The 20,781-nt window shown below is 39.8% G+C and overlaps 1 protein-coding gene across 8 annotated transcripts in view; it reads left to right on the top strand.

Moving 5' to 3' along the window:
- Nucleotides 1-1,834: 1,834 nt before the first annotated feature.
- The window catches only part of ZNF608 (zinc finger protein 608), a 115,538-nt gene continuing 96,591 nt past the window's right edge, over nucleotides 1,835-20,781 (top strand). For 2 of the 8 annotated variants that reach the window (XM_019516832.1, XM_019516834.1), the window contains exons 1-2: nucleotides 3,429-4,299; nucleotides 5,236-6,299. In XM_019516832.1, coding sequence (XP_019372377.1) covers nucleotides 5,409-6,299 — 891 coding nt within the window. In that variant the 5' untranslated portion in view covers nucleotides 3,429-4,299; nucleotides 5,236-5,408. Of the gene's footprint in view, nucleotides 2,086-3,426; nucleotides 4,300-5,235; nucleotides 6,300-20,781 lie in introns of those variants that run through there. The other 6 variants (XM_019516833.1, XM_019516836.1, XM_019516835.1 and 3 more) reach the window with 6 other exon arrangements.

Raw genomic sequence — 20,781 nt, 5'->3', positions numbered from 1 at the left:
CACACACACACACACACGCACACACACACACACACACGTTGAATAGTAACGTTAACCAGAAAATGCATACATTGAAATTCCACAGTGGCTAACAGATCAGAACATAAAAACGCATATCTAGTGACTGCCATGCTGGACTTTGTCATATGTGACTGCAGAGATGCAGTATCTGAATTCTCAGTCTTTTGTCCTATCGTGCATTGATTTCTCACAAAGATGCTCATGTACGTTTGTTGCCTACATGTTTGATATGTAACTTTGTTATGTTCCCACCCCTATCCTCACCCTCTCCTATGTAGCCCCTTGCTTGGGTCCTCCATATTTCCTAGTACCTTGAACTTTGTAACTTGAACTTTAACATTTTCTAATAAAGTAAATCTGTTCTGGGCAAAGGGGGTGGAGGAGGGGCTGCCCCTGGCAAGCGGACCAGTTTAAGAAAGGCAAGAACTGTGCCTTAAGTTTTTAGGGGGTGTTGGTTGTAGCTGTGTTGGGTTAAGCTCATAGGCAGACAAAGTTATTTGGGTAAATGTGGTATCTTTTCTTTGACCAAGTAAATTGTTGGAAAAATTGTCTTCTGCCTTAAGTTTTTAAAGAGTTAAATTCAGTTGCAGGTTTGAAGCATAAGGGACCCAAATCTAAACAAAAGACCTGAGTAAGAGGGGTTTTTTTCTTTTTTCTGGAAGCAGCACAAAGCTTGAGAGGAAAGATTTGTGTTACTAATTCTTCTGAAAGGATGTTCACGTGGTAGCTATATGGTTGCTTGCATTCACAGTTCAGTGCTTGCTGCAGTCAATCAGGAAACTGGAAACAAAAGGGTTACCCCCCACACCCAACCAACCAAAAAATGAAATGGAGGGTTTGGGCTTTTTTTAAGCCATGCTCTAGAAATGAACACGAAGTAAAATATACAAGGGGAGGGCAAGCATTACAGCTACGGCATAATAATAATAATAATAATAATAAAAAATCCGAGCAGGCTGCAGTCCCTGAAAGCAGAGGTGGGGGAGGAGGGGAATCCAGGGTGCTCAGCACTGAGCCTGCCTTTAGCCCCCTTCTTAAGGCACTGTTTGCTTTTCTCCTTCACTAAACATGAAAATAATCGCCCATGTATATTAACAGCCTCTCTCTGTCTCTCTCTGGATTTCCTAGCAAGCTGTTATCATTTGCACTGAAGGGAGGAAGGGGGTGCATTTGAAACATTGAGTGAGATTTTAAATGGTCTCTTTGAAAGACACGGGGGGGGGGGGGAAGGAATGCATACATCCTTGCTCAGAAAAGTGCTTTGAAATCATTCTTATTTTTTTTTCTTTAAAAAGGAAGGAGCCTTCCTCCCATTTGTGCGAGTCTTGTCAGGGCTGCTCCCCTCCTTGCTTGGTTTTTCTTTCCGTTTTGCTTTACATCAAATGCTATATGGGCTAATGCTGTAATTGAAATGGGAAACGTGATTTGTATCTTGCTGCAGCAGGAGGCTGGCGGCTGAAGCACTCAATGGAGGCTGAGGATTGCAATGTAGCGTGTGTGTGTGTGTGTGTGTGTGTGTGTGTGTGCGCGCGTGTGACTGGAATCTGAGGATTGCAATGTAGACTGAAGTGTGTGTGTGTGTGTGTGTGTGTGTGTGTGTCCCTCTCACCCCTCCGGCAGCCAAGAGGCGCAGTTAGCCAATCAGAGAGCCCAGTTTCATAAAAGCTGGCCTCTGATTGGGCAGAAGGGAAAGGGCATTGGGAACAAAGAAAAGTCCCTTTCAGGTACAGAGTCTGTGCTTGTTTCACACTTCCCCCTTCCCCAGTCCTGATTTCTGCTGCTCACTGCTGCAGTAAAGGCAGCTTGGTGTGTAGTGTGTGTGTGTATATATGTGTGTAAGGAGATTTTGATTTTTTTTATTATTGTTATTTGGCTCTTGACAAAGGAAGGTTCATGGTCTCTGGTGCTCTTTTTTATTATTATTTTTTTCTTTTTCCATACATAAATCTGTTGAAGAAATTTAGGGGGGGATTTCCCCCCCACCCCCCAAAAAAATAAGCGGCTGCAACAAAAACACACTCAATGCAGTTAGGAGGAAAAGGTCAACTCGATCCAATACAGATCGTAAGTACGGTTGCGTGGTGTGTCTATAGCACTTAGAGGGGATTTATTTTTTCATGCAATGGGGAAGTGTTACGAGTCTTTTTTTTTTTCGTGCATTAACTTAAGTAGTGATTTGGGTAAAAAAAACGACAAACCAACAAACAAAAAAAATCCCACGAGCAGACTGAAGGATATTAGAGAGCACTGGGGCCACACAAATCATACTTGACGGTGCACTGGGGGGAAAGGGGGGGTTAAAACATACCACCTTTCGGTGGGTTTTAAATTAACCAAAAGGGGAGAAAGAAACGAGACACAATTCCAGACCAGTCTGCATTAAAAAAAAAGCACCTTATTAAGAGGATCATTTAAAAAAAAAATGTTAGCAGAGCTGGAGGTTGATTGTCTGCTCTCACATGCTAATGCAATGCTGAACGGGGGGATAGCGATCCTCATTTATTAACAGTGGAGGGATCTCCCGCCCCCCCCCCAAAACCCAACAACTTGAGTTTCTCATTTCCAAGGTTTATTTAAGAAGACATTCAAGCCTGTAAAGTAACCCCCCTCCCAATCCGATCCACGACAAATTGCAGATAACTCGAGGAAAGGTTTATAAGGTGTTTCTCTGAAACATATGCTTTGCCATCGCGTTCAGCACATTTCAGTCCTTCCCAACTTCAGAAAGAGCCGAGAGAAATGTTTCACATTCATAACTTGTAGCCGTGCCAGCAGCAGAAAAAGGGGGAGGGAGGGAGGGGGGGGGAAAGAGAAATAGACCTTAAGTTTTTTTTTGTTTTTTTTTAAAGACCAGATCAGTATTTTCTTGATACGCTTGTCACCCATTTTTGTTCTCAAGACAACCAATTGAGCCCTTGATCCTCACGTGATGTGAAAGGCTTGAACTGTAACAAAATCGCTCCTTTTAGGTGGTTGGTTGTTGCTGGCTCGCCCATCCCCCCCCTCCCATTTCTAGCAAACCAACTCTCTGCTTTCCAATCCATCAACAATTCATTACAGCTTTTAGCTTCCAAACGCCAGCTAATTAAAAATACTAAGCTAAGCTCCGAGACCATCTGACTTCAAGGCAAAAAAAAAAAAAAGAAAAAGAGGGAGGGAATAAATAAATAATCAAAAAAAGATGCAAGGTTTGCTGAAACAATAAGGACCTAAAAAAAAAAAAAAAAAGCTGTCCTGAAAAAAGGGGCGTGTTTTTTATCTCTTGGGACTCTAATTACTCACCACATGACTGATTAGCCTGAGCTCCAGATTTTTTTTTTTCCTGAACAGCAGTTTGGGACCCTCTTTTCCCCCCCCCCCCCCCCTTTTTTTTTTTTTTTTTTAACTATTACTTAAAAGAAGAAGAAAAAAGGAAGCAAATCATATCCTTGGGAGATTTACCTCATTAGAAAGCACGCTCGCCTTCCTCCACTCCCACCAAATGTTTTGATAACCGGTTTTATCAGATCACTGATTTCCACCCCCCCTCCTCTTCCTCACCCTGCTCCTAGCTTTGCTTTTTTTTTTTCCCTTTCCCCTCCTCCCTCTCTTCCCTTTTCTTTCTCCCTCAACTTAGTTCAAGAAATCAGATCTGTCAGGACGGGCGAAAAAACTGCCACTTCCCGACTAACAGGCGGAATCCAGCCCAGATTTTCAGTCCTTTCTTTCTTCTTTTTTTCCTTCCTCCCTTTCACTAATTTATCCCGATGTTAGCACATTCTGTCTTGCAACCACCGGACGCCTGTAGGTTTGTTCCCTGGGATCATTACTTACTGATCAGGATGGCTCTGAAGCCTGGAGCTGAAGGCGGCATGTGAAGTTGGGGGGAAAAAAAAAACCCAACCCATTTGAACGATTCCTCTTTGCTCTTTTACATCGGTGCTTGCTCAGGAACACGAGCCTGGTGCTTGATGCTTCTGTTCTGAATGTGAAATATCTCTCTTCCAGCCTGTAAAGTTGTTAAGGAACAGCAATTTTTGTGTTTTTTTTTTTGTTTTTTTTTTAAAGAAAGGAGGAAAAAAAAAAGCAAAACCAAAAAACACAACAAACAAACAGCAACAACAAAAAAAGGACTCCGTGTGCCAAAGTAGGGGGAGATGTGTTGAACGAGATGTTATTTGGTTTCTGCTGCTCGATCACTTACTCTTTAAGTAAAATGAGGCACAGAATGGTTGCTGAGTCGAGTGGGGACAGCATTTTGATTTGCTGGCTTAATTAAAAAATGATAAAGGATTAAAGGTAAGCGATATGTATCTATGTGTATAACTATTTCGACAGTCAACTGTAAAAAAAAAAAAAAAAGGAAAAAAAAGGATAGATCCCTTTAAAAAATCGTTTTAACTAAGCTTTGTCAAACACACACTCATTTGCGGTCACTGAGGCCACCTTGGTGCAGATCACTTAAAGTGTATGTCTTAATCAGTTTCCTGTACAGTCAGTAATACTATATTTAACAGACTGAGCAATTGTGTGACTTAAGAGTACATTAGTACTGCTTTTTTAGAAGTGTTAGACTGAGCATTTATTTTTAAAAGAAGTCCTCTCTCTTTTTTTTTTTTTTTACCCTGTGGAGTTAAATATTTTCTACTGAATGTACTTTTTTCAGCCTAGATTGTTGTGTTGTGTTTTGTTGTTTTTTTAAGGGAAGTTGCATTGTTTCGATGGAAAAAAAAGAGGTCTTCCTCGTGAAAGAGTAGGTTAAGTAAAACTGGGGTAAAAGAAAAGTCACCAAACTTCAAGAGGCTGGTTTTAAAGCCACAAATCCATGGAATTGCAGTGAAGGGTGAAGCTGTGTCCTTTTCTCTCTTTTGTGCCTAGGTGGTGGTCCAGGAGGGGGGTGGTATATTTCACATGTGCTCCAGCACTAATTCTGTATTTCCTGAGCTTTGTGGATTTAAATCATGTAGTTAAAGTATGTGCCCTCCCAACCTTTTCTTTCTTTGGATCTGACTTTTTAAGACTAATCGTGGATGTTGGGATACAACTAAATTGCAAGATGCTCCATATAGAAGCATCACAGCCTCCAGTTTAACAAACTTAAAAAAAATAAATACCCTGGAAATATTGAATGATCTCGCTCCCCTTACTTTGCCCCCTCCCTCCCCCCCTGTATTAATCGTATTATATTCTGGTAACACCCAGACAAGAAATATTCGACTTTTCCCCTCCTCACAGGAAAAAGGTGGACCTGGACTGCAGGGTATAAACCTGGGGTAGGAAGACCAGAAGAGGTAAATAATAATCAAACAAAAAACAAAAAAAAAAAAGCCCAACGGAGATAAACGAATGTCCCCTCATCTCCAAAGGAAAGTTCATCGGATTTTTATTCTAGAGATCTCATCTTCAGGATGTCAGTGAACACTTCCACTGCAGGAAAAGGTGTGGATCCAAACGCGGTTGATACTTATGACAGTGGCGATGATTGGGAAATCGGGGTTGGGAATTTAATCATCGATTTGGACGCGGATCTGGAGAAGGACAGACAGAAATTTGAGATGAATAATTCCACCACCACCAGCAGCAGCAGCAGCAACGCCAGCTCCAAGGATTGTGGGGGGCTGGCTTCCAGTGGGGCTAATGCTCCCTCAGCCTTAGCCGAGGGCCTAAAATTTGCTTCTGTTCAGCCCCCTGCTCCCCAGGGGAATGCCTCTCACAAAGAGACTAGCAAATCAAAAGTGAAAAGGAGTAAAACTTCTAAGGATGCTAATAAATCTCTGCCTTCTGCTGCCTTGTATGGGATTCCTGAGATCAGCAGTGCTGGCAAGAGGCAGGAAGTCCAAGGGCGCCCTGGAGAGGCAACTGGCATGAATTCAGCACTGGGTCAAAGTGTGAGCAGCAACCCAAATGGCAATAATAACACCACCAGCAACAACAACACTATTGCCTCTTGCGGGAAAAACAAAGAGGAGAAACCAGGTAAAAACCAGGGCAGCAGAGGCTCCAAGCGGGATAAGGATGCGGGGAAATCCAGGAAGGACAAGCAGCATGACCTGCAGCAGGGCCACCCCAACGGCGTGGGGGGGGGCAGCAGCCAAGCTCCCCCCGGGCACCTCTATGGCTTCGGGGCCAAGGGAGGCGGTGGTGGGAGCAGCAGCCCCTTCCACTGCGCCTCCTCCACGGTGGGGGAGGTGAGCAAAAGCTCCCCGGATTCAGGGTTAATGGGAAACTCTATTTTGGTAAAGAAGGAAGAGGAGGAGGAGGAGAGCCACAGGCGAATCAAGAAATTGAAAACAGAAAAGGTAGGACAAGCTCTTCTTCCCCCCCATTCACCCACCCTCACTTCTCTGTGTCTCCCTGTGTCTATTAGAAGCATCCCCCAGCTGTGTGCCCGGCTCTCAGTGTCACTTCTGCCATGTATTTGTGTTGGGTCTCTCTAGAGGAAGGGGGGCTCCCCTGTATCTTTAATTTCTCTCCCCATCCCCAAATGTGGCAAAACTTGTCTGTGCTGTGTTGTGTCTGGTCCCCTCTTCTATTTTAAAGGAGCAAAGGAAATGTTCCAAGTGGTCCTGTTCACAGCTTAACGTTGCCTTCCAGCACATGTTGGCAGACTGGAGCGGGTGTGTGTGTGTTGGGGGAGCTTCAGACTTAGATGGGTCTGGGGGGTGGTGTTTTGGGGAGAGCTTCAGATTTAGATGGATCGGAGGGGGTGTTGGGGGAGCTTCAGATTTAGATGGGTCTGAGGTGTGTGTGTTGCAGGGAGCTTCAAACTTGGGTAGGGGCATGTTGGGGAAGCTTCAGGCTTAGCTAGGTCTGGGATTTGCATGTGTGTGTTGGTGGGAGCTTCAGCTTAGCTAGGGGGGTGTGTGTGTGTGTGTGTGTTGTCGGGGGAAGCTTCAGATTTAGCTAGGTCTGGGAGTTTTCTGTTTTACCGCTGTGTTAGAAGGGGAGGCTTGTGTTCCCAAAGCAGAGGAAATTCACATCACTTCTCTCCAGCTCTTCCTTGATTGTGGAAGGGAGGAGAGATGCATCAGCAGATACTTGGCTTCCACTCCTCTAGCACAGGGGTGTTTACTGTACTGGGGGCTCCTGTGTGTGCACAACAGCCAGAAGTCCCTAAAAAAACTGGTGTGGAGAATGGATGGGGAGGACTGAGTTAGAAGACCTGCCATGCTCCTAATTTTCTAGGGGGTCTGGGTGGGGGGAAAGAGGCTGGAGGAGAGGAGTGCACCATATATATGTGAAATACATACCAAATATTTTTCTCTCAAAATGTGGAGAACTAATTTGTCTCCTGTCTGGCAGTCTTTTTCATCTGAGGCCTGTGGGTTTTTGGAAGTGAACTTGCTTGTTAAGTGGATGAAATGTAGGAGAGAAATCAAGTGGTGTGTGGGTTCTTTCTTTCTATTAATGTATGAAGGATGCCTTCTGTAAGAATAAATGGCCTGGTATTGTTAAGGAATGGTGGGGGGAGAGCTGGTTTCTCTTGGCTATTGTTACTGCTCATTCAGGCAGGTTCTGGTGTCAGCAGCAATACTTCTGTCCCGAGGGCAGAAGGTTTCTTCTCTGGGATCTAGGAGACTATTGTTGGCCTTAATTAAGAGTCAAATGAATTCTACAGGTTGTCCTAAACAGAGACAACCTACCACTGAAAAGCAAAACAAAACAAACTCATACCACTTAAGGTTGTTAGCTTGTGACCTGGTTGTCCAGAATTGTTCTTAAATGAGCTTCATTTACAACTCCTCTGACTGAATTCTAAGTTACATGAAAACTTTCTGGCTAGCGTGAAGTGTACTGTTGTTTGCATGACTCCATAGGCTTGAAGTTCCTGGGAATAACACATTATGAGCTGGGTTTTTTATTGATTGATTGTATGACACTTCAATAAACTCTTGGGTTACCAACACTTACAGGATGGGTGCAAAAGTCATATGAGAGGGGCAAATATTAATTTAAGATTTTCTGTATTTTTCACCTTTTAAAATGAGTATGTCTGCAGCCTGTAGACTACAGGTGAATTTGAATAAGCTTCCCTAAACACACGGAAAGAACTAGGCTACTTTAATAGGTGTAAGTTTACACTGTGATATATTAAAGTTCTTCTGTTCACTCTGAAAGGTGTTCTGAAATCCCATGGTCTTTTTATTAACTTAGTACAGTAGGCATTTACTTCTGTTGCCAGTAGTCTTCAAATTGCAGTCCTCTAATCTGCTTTAACTATCTAGATAAATTGCCCTAATCCAGTCTTCACAATGGTTGTGGTTAAAGAGTCAGAGCCATTTGATTGGATTCAGTGGCTGCCTGGAATGTGGGAGGTACTGGCCTTTTGCAACCCCCTTAGCCTTTTAATCTTTCAGCCAAATGTTCACATTCAACAATTTTGTTTAGCTGGCAATCTGAACATTTCAGTATCTCAAAGGCTGCTGTCATGGCAACAGAGATTAGAGTGGTGTGGTTTCTCTAGTTTTTGTGTCCTTTTCACTCACTAGTCACATAGGAAATTGTATGAAGAATGCGTTCACATACATGCAAGTAATCTTAAATCAGTGTAATGTAAATAGGATAATGCATAATTAAGAACAAACATGTTTTGAGTAGTTTGGAGCCTAGGACACTATATTTTTTTAGCTGTTGTCTTTATAGAAGTCTTGGCGCTTGCATTTCCAGAAACTAGTATTGGCACACTGTGACTTTAATATAGGCTTAGCACCTTATGAGTCCAGCAGTGCTTCCCATTGTCTATCACATTGGTGTTTTGGCTTAATGTTTCCTTTAGCGTTTCCCTCCCCAGAGCAGTTTATTTAAAGAGAGCTGCACACTTGGCATTTGAAAATGGAAGAACTCGTAACTTTAAATCCAGGCTATGCTTTCAAAGAAACTTCAGGTTTTTTAAAAAGGATTTGCTAATAAGAGACTGTTTGCAGGGATTTAAGATTAAATCAGTTTTAATTTGGGCTATGCACACACAAGTACTGAGATATGTTTTGCAAAAAACACTTTCTGACTGTAAATTAATATATAATTTTACAGCCTGGGTGTTTACTTGCTAACTCTCGTAGTGCTCACAAATGGGTTGTCTTATACATTTGACTTTGGCCTTATCAGGTGTAAGTTGGTTAAAGTCTAAAATTTAAAACCTGACTTTCTTTGTGTATGTGGTAGTTTGGGACATTTGATGACTTTTGTTTACAGAGTTTGGAGCCGATTCCCAAGAGTTGCAGTCACTGTTTAATTTTCACAGCATGCTTGAATGTCTATTTCTGGTCTATTTATTCTGTTTCCTTGCTGCAGAAAGTCATGTAAAACATGATAAATTGCATCTCATGAAGCCTAATTAAATCAATGACTGTGTTCTGCTGGCTCTTTTATGCAGAAACCACAAGTATGTTGTAAAAGTCGCCACTCCCCTGATATGTGGATAAAGTCAAAGTATGCTATAATTCTAAGATGTTTGAGCTATATTTGAGCAGCCCATTGTGTGGTTAAGCCTCCAGTGACATGTCTGAATAAATAGCTCTGACAGGTAAACTAACCACTTGGACAATCTTTGGTGTTAAAACCTGTTCCCTTTCTTTATTCCCTATTCCCACTTCCCTTTTCTTCTTCTTTTCTTTTCCTTTTTGGAAGCAGTTACTCAGTAAATATTTGCCGGCATGAACTCTTCATTTGTGTTAATTTTGACTTTATAATTATTTTAACTGCATTTGCATTGAGAGAGGTTCAGATTTCTGCCAGTAATATTATATAGAAGATGTTGTTCAGAATGGAAGGCTGGGGTGGGGGGACTTCGGGGGTGAAAGGGGAACAGTTTTGCCATAAAACATGGGATATGAAACGTTCTGTGTAAGGGAGAAAAATAATAGAAGTACATAAAGTATAAGGCTACAGATATGGCTGTAAACTCTGGTTGCTTTGCATCCTTAAAATTAATCAGTCTGGTAGTCTTCCAGGATGGAATATACCTTTCCTGTACTATTTTATTGCTTTTCATTAAGGCTGCATTTCACATCACAAAGTTGTCTTCGGTAAATTAACCCACATGTGACTGGTATCATTAATTTTATTCTTCTCTCCTTGTATCATTTTTTTTAACTTCATTAGGGAATTCTGTGCACAGTTTACCAGTGGGTGTAAATCATTTAAGAACGTGTTTTGATTAATGAGTTTATGGAGATATGCTTTTCATGTATTTTGTCCCCTGCAAACTCTGCTTCTTGGGTGTAGTTTATTCACTGTGAAATAAAAGGGCAAAAAGGTCACTTGCTGTAATTAAAGGACAAAGTCTATTGTTGTTTGACAGCAAACTGTTTTGAAAGCTACATAAGGGATTTAGCTGTTAAAAACATTGATAACTATGGATGTCTAACAATAAGCACAGCTCAAGGTTCTTAATGTTCTGTAGCGATGTCTAGTAGTGTGACAGTGCTTTTTGAGCTGGGTGAAGAGGTGTTGCCCTTTGGCTGGGGAAAGCTTTCTGCATGAACCTACTGACCTCTAAGAATACGTATGACCAGATCTTCTATTGAACTCCTGTGCAAGGCAAAAGTTGCAGGGGCACAATAGAAGTTAATCTACAACATTTATAAAACAAAATACTGAAGGCGACAAGGTTATTCTAAACTACTGGAAAATATATTTCACTTAGGACATCAGTAATTTTACAATTTTAATAACTTCATAAATACCCAGTAAAAAGGGAAGGATTGATTGTCCAGATGTCATGGGGTTAAGCATGTTCTTCATGTTAAACTGCTTTGCTGCAAGATTGTTTTAATTAGAGTTATATAAAGACTTATTTTGCCAAAGGAGCATTTTATAGTCCAATAAATGAAATGTATGTTAAAAGCACTAAGCAAAAATGTCCCGTAACCACAGAGGTGTTCAATAACCAGATTGAAGTAACATAGAAAGTACCATCTGTTCCTAGTTTTCAACATAAAATAGGAATCAAATAGCTTGCTCATATTTTGACTCTTGCTTTTTTATTATTTAAGAAGTTCACCTGGCACTTTATAGAAACTTTCTGAATTGCAATAATATGAGCAAGACTGTGAAAACACATGTTCATACATATATTTAACCAGTTCCATTTTTATTTAAAGACATTTCCAGAAGCTCAGTCATTGAGGAATTTATAATAGTGAATCAGCTCCTGGAGGCAAACGCAATGAGGGTCAGTTCTTCAAAGATCTTACTATTTAGCTAGGATCTGAATTATTCTGTCAAATTTTCCCCCAGAGGCAAGAGGGGGAAAGACTCTCAAAGCATAACTTTAGTAAGCTCTTATCAGTTATCTAATTGTACATGATAAAACCATTGACTAAAAATTTCCATGCAGAGACTTTTCTGCTGTTCAAAGAAGTGGCCTAGGAATGTTGATAGCTGGAAAATTATTGTTTTAAAGATATCTTTAAATTCTGAACTGTTAGGCAACAAGATTCTTGGCTGCAGACTATGAGCCCTGGATAAAACAACATCATCCGGCCTTTGTTTGAGGTCTTTTATTGAAGCTAATGACTGGTCTTGTGCCGCCCTGAGATAAATGACATTATCTCTGAGTGGGCTGACAGGAAACAGACATGTTAATGGTGAAGCTGCGGGGAGGATCTGCTATAGTTCTGACAAAAGAGTAAAGCATGGACCCCTGGTTGTGATCATTAACACATAATGCATTCCTGCGTTTCCTATGAGGGCCATGATAATTGGAAAGCTATTTTATCAACAAGGACTTAAATCATAAATCTGAAACGCCTAGATTCTTTGCATGGGAGAACTACTGTGGGTTTTGTTAAGAAATGTGTGATCTGGGTTTTAAAAATGTGTCAGCCCTAGGATGGGTGAGATTGACATTTACTGAGAATCTCTGGTCTGCTTTCCATTAATTGAACATGTCTTTTGGATGTTAAGCATGATATTCCCCTGCATTTCGGCTGTGTTGTTCTTGTGATTTGCATTTGTAAAAGTGGATACAAAGCCAAATGCTTCTTGTATTGTTCGTGCAGATAATCCCATTGATTTCAGTAGGAGTGGGATTTATCCCAAGCTTTGTTCAAGAAGTACACTTTTACCCTTGGGAGAAGGTATATTTTTCTGTGTAAGGACGGGCCTGCACGTTACTAGCAGAAGAGAGCGAGGGAACATAAGAGTCCGCCTTACAAAACTATGGGTCTGGTGGGAGGCAGGGATACTTACGCAGGTCTGCTTCTGCGTTATCCGTAAGAGAAGTCCTTTTGCTTAGCACTTCCAGTGAGAAAACAGCTGTGTTCCATACCAAAGAGTGCAATGGGCTGTACGAGTCTTAACACATTTCCTGTACACTTATAACTTGGTTGAGGCTTTGTAAACCAAAAAATGGTTTTGCTGCAAGTTGCCAGGTCTTGCAGCAGCTACATATACTATATTGACTTCAATTGCTATGCAGTTAGTCAAAGAATTCAATTCAGTTGTGAGCTACTAGGCACCGGTTGTTGGCTACCTGCATGGGTAGGGACTACATGTATGAATAGTTTGTAGGAAATAAAATCCATGAAATAAAGACTGAAAATTTTCAGGGAAGAAGTAGTTAGAAGACTGGGGCCACATACAACATTAGACCCGTGATTCACAGCCAGACTGCCATGACACCCTGGAGTGCCTTTCAGTCCTTTCAAGGATGCCCTTCTAGTCAGTTGTGGTCTTTCTGAGTTCTTTGCAACAGATGAATTGGTCTGTTACGTTTCTGTAGGCAAAAAAACTCCCAAACAAGTGAAATTTGGGAACTGGCATCTTTCTGAGAGTTCCTTGAGTCTAAAAAGGTTGAGAACCACTGCATTAGACCTTGACTGTCCCAAAGGAGATGCCTACTGTATAAACAGTTGTGAGATCTACCATGCATGTATATCCTTTACAGCTCAAGCCATAATGTTTTAACTCAGTTTGCATGCAGTGTATTAATGGTACCTGTACTGTTACTGAGCTTGCTCTATAAAAGGGTTTATCAGTTATAATCCCTATTCTCCCGTTCATTTGACGGAGGTTCACTTCTGGATGCACAGTTCATTTGAATGAAGTGAAGTGCAGGGGTGAGGGTATGCCTCTGTAGACACACTCCATAGACATACGGACTAGACCCATTCCACAGTTACATAGGCCGATTATAGGTGCGTGCAGCCAGCATGCTGCTGAAGCCCCACTTCCATGGGCCAAATCAAGTGGCTTCATGGGTTGGATCCAGAGGCCATAAGGTTCTTGACTCCTGGTATAGATAACTGATTTTATCTACGTTACAGAGTTTCACAGTCTCACGCAGCTTCAAATACACGCAAAGTTCAGTCTTTCCTATCTGTTCCATGGTAGCCAGTTGAATTTATGTTTTAGTAAATTCAGGGTCTCTCTTGCTCTTTAGCAAGGATAATTTCTGTTAAATCACAGCTTGTAGAGACTTATCAGATGGTGTGTTGGGTAATTCTGTGCTTAATCCATTAAGCACAAAGCATGTTTTCCACTATACTTATATAATGTCATAACATACAGTTATGATAGCCAGAATCTTCAGCATGTCATTATATATCTTCATGAAAGGTTGATGTGATTATCCAGATTCTTAATTGTGCATTGTTTCTTAAAATAGAAATAGCAGGCTACATCCTCATCTTGTCAATAAGCAGCAGCTTTATTAATTCACTTGTACCAGCTGAAGATCTGAATCCATATATTGCAGAATCTGAGGTTATCATTGTTATATTTACAATATAAGGCTTTTACTAATAAGTATAATTTAGAAACAGCGGTTATCTTCCCCGCCCCATCTGTGCATAATGTCTCTTTGTAAGTAAGGATTGCAAACTCATGATTGTTCCCTCTTTATTACTCACAGGCAATTATATAGATACACAATGCAAACAACTGGTTAGAATTCATTAATTTATACTTTTTCATCCCTTTTTTGAAAACTACACTTGAAATAGTGTAGTTAATACATGTTTTCTTTGTGTATTCACACCACATAAACTTAAGTCATTTTGGGTGCGTCTACACATGTACTTTACTGCTAATTAGCTCCACAGTAAAGTGTCACCATCTACATGTGTGCCGGTATTAGACTGCAGTGAATTAATTAACTCCACCATAAGATAGTACCATTGGGGACAGTACTATACTATGGTGGAGTAATTTACACCCGCTGCAGCACATGTGTAGATGGTGTCAGGGGCTGGATGAGGCATGAGGGTGCTAAACTGCAGGGGCTGCCTGCTGTTTAATTCACCTTACTTGTAGCACCCTTGTGCCCCAGTCAGCCCCTCCGCTGCCCAGTGCCGCCACCTGGAGCCCAAGGTTGATCCCCTCCTCCATCTGCTGTGGTCCCAGGCACATGTGCAGACACTGCCCAGGAGTAGCTGGCTCCAGTGTGAATTGTGCCAAAGTTTATCATGTCACGCTAATTGCACATGTAGTTGCACCCTTTTGAAGCTGGTTTAGAATTAAAAACCTTTCTTTAGATCACATGTATTCTTCAGTCAAACCCATAAAAAGATCAGCAGGTGAGTGCAACCAAATGAATTGGCAAGGTTCTTTGAGTAGATATAATATCTTTTATTAGACTAATTGAGTATTTCTTCATGCTGTGAAGTTTCCATTTCAAATGGCAAAATTCGATACCTTCCACATTGCTGTGTTTTTGGTTGTAGCCATATTGGTCTAAGGACATAGGCTACAACCAAAAACACCAAATGATTTGCCATTTGGGTAAATAGTGAAGCCTGAGCAGTACCATAGCTGAGGCATCACTAATCACTGTCTGTTGCAGATTCTCTTTAATTCAGACCAAACAGTCTTGGCAATTGGAACAAATTCTTACATTTCAATGAAAGAATGTAAAAGTTTTGAGGGTAGCTTCAGTGATAATCAAGTTGCTTGCATTTTTTTGAGAGGGAAAGCAAGATAGAAAATTCAAGGGTGTAGGAATGTGTATTTGTATACATATCTGTATATACACACATATGTATTATATTGCTGTTGAAGTTTGCTTAAAACTAGCTTTGGAAGTAGATCACTTAAATTAGGGACACGTGTTGAATTATGATGGACTTCTGTTTAGATAAGAGTTTTGAGCTTCATCCATAGTGCCCCCCCCCGCATTGTCTGAGGCCTTTATAACTGCTAAAATCCTGAGTCCACATGGTGAATTAAAAAGAAAATTGCAGTGTGAGAAATTTAATCATATAAGCATCCCTTCTTCTTTATGTAAGCAATGTTACTAGACCTGAAAAAACGATGTCACATTTCCAGTCTTTTCATCTGTAGTGTGTCTTCAAAGACTATTCAAAACAATGCTAATGTCTACTTATACTTGAAGTTCTTTTTCTTAGTAAATTGAAAATAAAAAATAATTTTGATAAGTAGTGCTTAGCTGTGGCTAGTTGAGTTGCAGGAAAAAAATAATTACTGAAAAGATTTAAATTATTACTGAATCTAGTTTGTCTTTTTTCTCATTTTTATGTCAGTTGAGCCTGAATATTATTCACCAGGCCTATCCCAGCTTGAGCAGTGTGCGTTTTGCCTCTTGGGAATCTTCATTGTCAACTAGCAGTGTTAGAAAAATTTGCCCACAGGGACATTTAAGCATATTCCAGTAATGCCATGTGAATGCAGCTTTTACAGTTCAAAGTCTAAATGAAAATATATTGATTACATTTTCTATTTTGCTTGGTAGTTTTTAAAAGCTGATATTCAGACTGTGGAAGTGTCTTATCATGTTAACCAGGAAGCAGATGGCATTGTGCCACTGAAGTATAATTTTACTTAAAGGAACTTTATAGGTTTTGATGTGTTTTCTTTTCCTCTTATTTCCCTGATGGCTTCTTTTTTATTGAAGGGTAACTTGAGGAGACCTGGTAGCAATTTTATTGCCTTCCCATGATAGTTTGAAATAATAGCTTGGTCTATGGTTGCCAGTCAGCTTTCTACCAGTCAGCTTGATTCTGGTTTTTATCATGTGGCAGTGGAATATAAAAAGTATATGTTTGTAGTTTGTCCTCAGAAACTGGCTCTTTCTTGTGCTTCAATTAGCAACAGAAGACTAAGCATCAATTGGTCACACTTTTGTAAACTCCTAGAAGTTACCTTCTTTCATCCTTTTGATTAAAGAAAACTCCCAAGTTTAAGCTCAGTTTTCTGAGAGAGCTTGAGGCACATCTGCTGTGTTTAGTTGCTTGCACTATGCAGTTTAATTTTGTACACTGTTAGTCTTTCACATTTGCCATTGACTTAATTCGGAGGTTTTGCTGAACTTATTTTCTAGCCACAAGCTCACCCCACTCAAAAAACACCTTCAATAATATTTATACTGACCTATACTAGAAGAAATGTTCTGACTCTTGTCTGAGCAGTACTACTATAAGTAGTTGTTAAATAAACTTAGCTTTTATAGGTTTTGGTTTTTTTCTTCCACCTCAACCATTAGGAAGAATGAAATGCAACTTGTATCCTCCTTTCACATAGAGTACAGGGCCAGACCAAATTATTTTTGGATTTCCTGTCACCTTCTTGGCTGATTTTTGTGGATGGCTCATGTTAAAAGAATAATATTGTTTGAATTGGAAGGCTTGGTCTTTGGGTTTTCATTCTTCGTGGAGAACTGTTTATTTGCGTGTGGTTCGCCACAGAACATGGATAATACTATCAAATATGGGCTTTATTATAGGCTTATAACTGTAGAGCAATAGTAGTAGTTGTGTGTTTCTGGCTTTTTTTTTATTGCCAGTTCTTTTTTTTTGGGAGATGGAGATGAAATTAGATCTCTGTCTGCAGCAAAGTGTAAACATGGAAGTAAACACACACAAGAAATTTTAGTTGAAAATTCAGTAATGGTCTTGATGATTCAGTAATGGTGTTAGAAATGTTAGGTAAGATAGGCCAAATGTCTAAGACATTGTTTATTTGGTTGGCTTTTATCCCCCCTCTAAGGATCATGGAAGATATACCATAAGTCTGTTTTATATATTGAACAGATTTGATGTGTTTATTTACATTAATTCCTTCCCTATGTTGAATGTAGTGTGGCATACATATTAAGGTCAAATTATGCTGAGTTGTGGACTTTAAGGGAAAATACCTAATTTCTGTTGTGATCTGATCATGCTGCAATATTGTTTTCAAATCCCAAATGAATGAAAAAAAAGGTAAATTCTCATTCTCCAATTTTCAGCTGGTATCAAGGTGTAATTTGATGGAACTAGACCAGTTACTTATTGTGTTAACAATTCAAATATGCTACTGTTTTAAAAATATACCAGGTGAGACATGGACGGTTGTATACATTTGCACTCCTTGTCCAAATCCTTCACCAGTCTTTCCCAGGATTCTGCAGCAGATGCCAGACACTGAAGTAGAAAGCAAGTCATGTAGCTGTTTGCATTACACCATGTCTATCTCGTCCCCTACAATTTATTTTCCTCTCTTTATTCTGCTCCAGTGGTTCCTATTATTCCCCTTTTTGAAAAGATTCTGTTTTCTTTTATTGACTTGTGGCTCCTTATTTCTTTGTTTTCAGGTTATCTCGTCATTACTAGTGTTTCTTGGGGGGGGGGGGGTGATGGTAGTTGATTTTGAGTCTTTTATTTCTTTCTGTTCTTGTTCATGGGGAGTCTCACACTCTTACTCATGCTAAGTAGGTGTTGCTTACTTTAGTAGTCCCTAAGATAATACACCCTGAATAAGTACTCAACAGGAGTACAGATTAAAGAATAGGGTTCTATTTTAATACTGGGAGTATTCCTGTAATACAATTCAATTTATGATTTTTACAAGTAGTGTGAATAGTTGCTTTACACTTGCATTTCCCTTCTCCACCACCCCACTGAAAATAATAGTTCCATAGCTATATGCTGTTATTACTGAGATATGACTGAAAGAACTGCATGCAGTACAGTGAAGCACATTCATTTTCATCTAGTACCCGTTTATTGCCTTGAGCACTGTAAATCTGTCAGCTCTTCACGATGCTTTCACCTCTTTCTTCATTTGCTCCAGCTTCTAGTTTGACAATGTTCCCCTGAGGGAGAATTCTAATCTGCTTCCAATTAGTTGCAAAATGTGACTGAAATTTCCACATTATGACTGCTGTTTTACTTGCACGCATACATCTAGAAACAAATTAATGCTCTTGAATATTTATTTTTTGAGCCCTTGGATTTACTTTCGGAGGAAAAGTTGCCAACTGTTGTCGAATTACTCCAAAGGTTTACTGTTTTCCTCAAACTCTAATATTTAGCATAGAATTAAATGTCTTTGGTTATATATGTTAAAAAAAACCTTTCTAGCTTTCAAAAATGCTTTAAAATTTGTTGCATATGGAGAAATTGTATATTTAGTTTTAACCATACTGTTGTTCCTTTATAATCATTCTGCCAATTCAGTATCCAACAAATTGTATTCTGTTGGCATTAATACTATACTAACCCTTTAAGTCTGATTTAAGATACTGCTTAAGATAAATCCATTGTTTATTAACAGCCCTTCTTCTGCCTGCCAAAAAAATCTACAACTCTAAATGTAATTATATGATTGGTGGGGGGAGTCTTGGAGTCGTCTTATTTCCTGGTCTTGGCAGCATGATAATAAATTGGGCTAATTAAATTGTGTGTGCACATGCACACTCTTGTGTATCCCTTTTATATATCTTAGGATGTACTTCTGCAAAACCTTAACCTGTGGAAGCAGTCCTCATGGTCTTCAGGACTCCATTCATGATGGCTGTACTAGTTTGTAGGGGATGCTGTAATTAAAAGATACTGCATTGAATACAGTCTTGCTGAATCAGACCCTAATTCATGTGACACTGGGGAAAGCATTGAACTATTATAATCCTTGTTTAGGGAAAACTAACATTTCTACTGGACTGTATTATGTCTCTAGTAGCATATATGGAGAAATGCTGTGTATTTAACCAGTACCAGTAGCTAAATTTATAGGTGCAAATCTTTCCTAGATCTTAGCACTCTGCAGCTTGGCAGATTGATGTCAGCAGCCGTAATAGGCTTTAAATAGGCTTGCAGAATTTCATTGAAAATAAATTGCTTAACTTGATATTGCTAAGTACCTGTCATTTCTAAATGAGATTTGCACCTGCAAACTTAGCTTTAGGTACACTATCAATACGTCTTTTATTTATAGACCCAAAAATAAAATAAAAAAATCATCACCTATCATATATCAATGTGGTAGCATATTAGTCCCATATCTTTTCTATAAGTTCCTTTATCTGTGCATGTATCTATGCATCTATGCACTCACGGACATGCACATGCATGCACACACAAACACAGAGAGCATCTTTGGGTTCATGCAGAATCTTTAGAACTTATTTTCAGTCAGCAACACACAGGACTGAAAAAGACCAAGAAGATGACCTTGACATTTCTGCTTTTCTTGGGTGATGAAATAAGATTATGGGATATGAAGTTTGGAGACCTAGTGTGCCTGTAGCTTTCTAAGACATGCACTACCTTCATATGCGTTGGTAAATGCTCCAGCGACATTTCCCCCCCCATAAAACATCAAAGCTATTGAGTTTGAATTCAGTAACCAGGGTGAATTGCAGTTGCTATGACTTCTTAGTTAAAAAGAGAATGCATAGACAATTAAAATTTAAGTGGAATGCATGTATTTGCAGCTTACAATAGCTGACTTTAAGACATCCAAAGTGTTTTAACGAGGGCCAGTACATAAAAAAACACAACACACACACATTATTAATTTTGCAAGCAAAAGCCAGGGTGCCTCTGAGAAGCATTAAATGCTTTTGTTGATGGCTTATAGTTTTATAAACTCTAAATGAGCTTATTACCTTTTAACCATCATGAGCACTAAATAATAGAAGAACCTATGAGCCTCCACGTTGGACAGCAGCCAGGCAGCTACAGAAAGAAAAAAGAAATGAATGGTTTAATTGTAGAGCAAATCATTTGTTTACAGATTAAGACCTATTTGGTAGCCAAATCCTATGGACAAGGAGGTGAAAGAATGAGGCACAGAGGTACAGGAAATGAATGTCTGGTTTTATATTTTGCGACCACATTCTGCTATTTTTACTTTTTGCTAAACCAGAGAAGGCAGAGGGGAAAAAATGAATTGTTTAATGGTGAAGACTGCTGAGCAAAGTGCACATATTTAGAAACAGCAAAAGAGTGGGGGAAGGGAAGTGTTGGTACGCCTCTAGAGTCTGACAGGAACCTGACAACTTGAGCTGCTTCCAGCTAAGGGGCACCAGTTGTTGGCAAGAGAGCTTGCCTGTTTTTTTTTTCCTGAAGTTGAGAAGAGAGCAAGCAAGGCAGAGAGAGAGAGAAATGCCTCTGTTAATTTGAACAAACATAATATAATCTCTTGAACCTGTCTCTGAAATGCAGTTTGGCCTGCTCACAGAATCTCTTAACAATAAAAAAGAGGAGTTCTGTAATGGGCCTTTGTTTCAATATCCTAATTAATTAGTGGCCAATGCTAACATTAAGAAGGGCCTGCGGTTCCTACTTTATTGTTGTACAACATTTTTTTTTTTAAAGAGCTGCTGACTAGTGGCCTGTGAGTTTCAGGATATCATTTTCATGACTCATTGATTTAGATGATCAAAGGCAAGAAGGCATTGTAGCAGCAGTGATAGTGTCCTCTACAGACTCTACATCAAAGTTGGTTTAAGATTCTCCATTCTAACCTCCTATTTTTCAGTTGTTTGTAAATTTCCAAAACTTCCACCTTTTGAGTTGAAAGTTTCCTAGCAATCTTTAAGGGTTTCCTCCTCCTCCCCCC

This window comes from Gavialis gangeticus, unplaced genomic scaffold, assembly GCF_001723915.1.
Source record: "Gavialis gangeticus isolate Ggan-Ray unplaced genomic scaffold, GavGan_comp1, whole genome shotgun sequence".
NCBI lineage: Eukaryota > Metazoa > Chordata > Crocodylia > Gavialidae > Gavialis > Gavialis gangeticus.
Note: the sequence above shows the minus strand (reverse complement) of the source record. Positions and strands in the feature narration are given on the sequence as shown.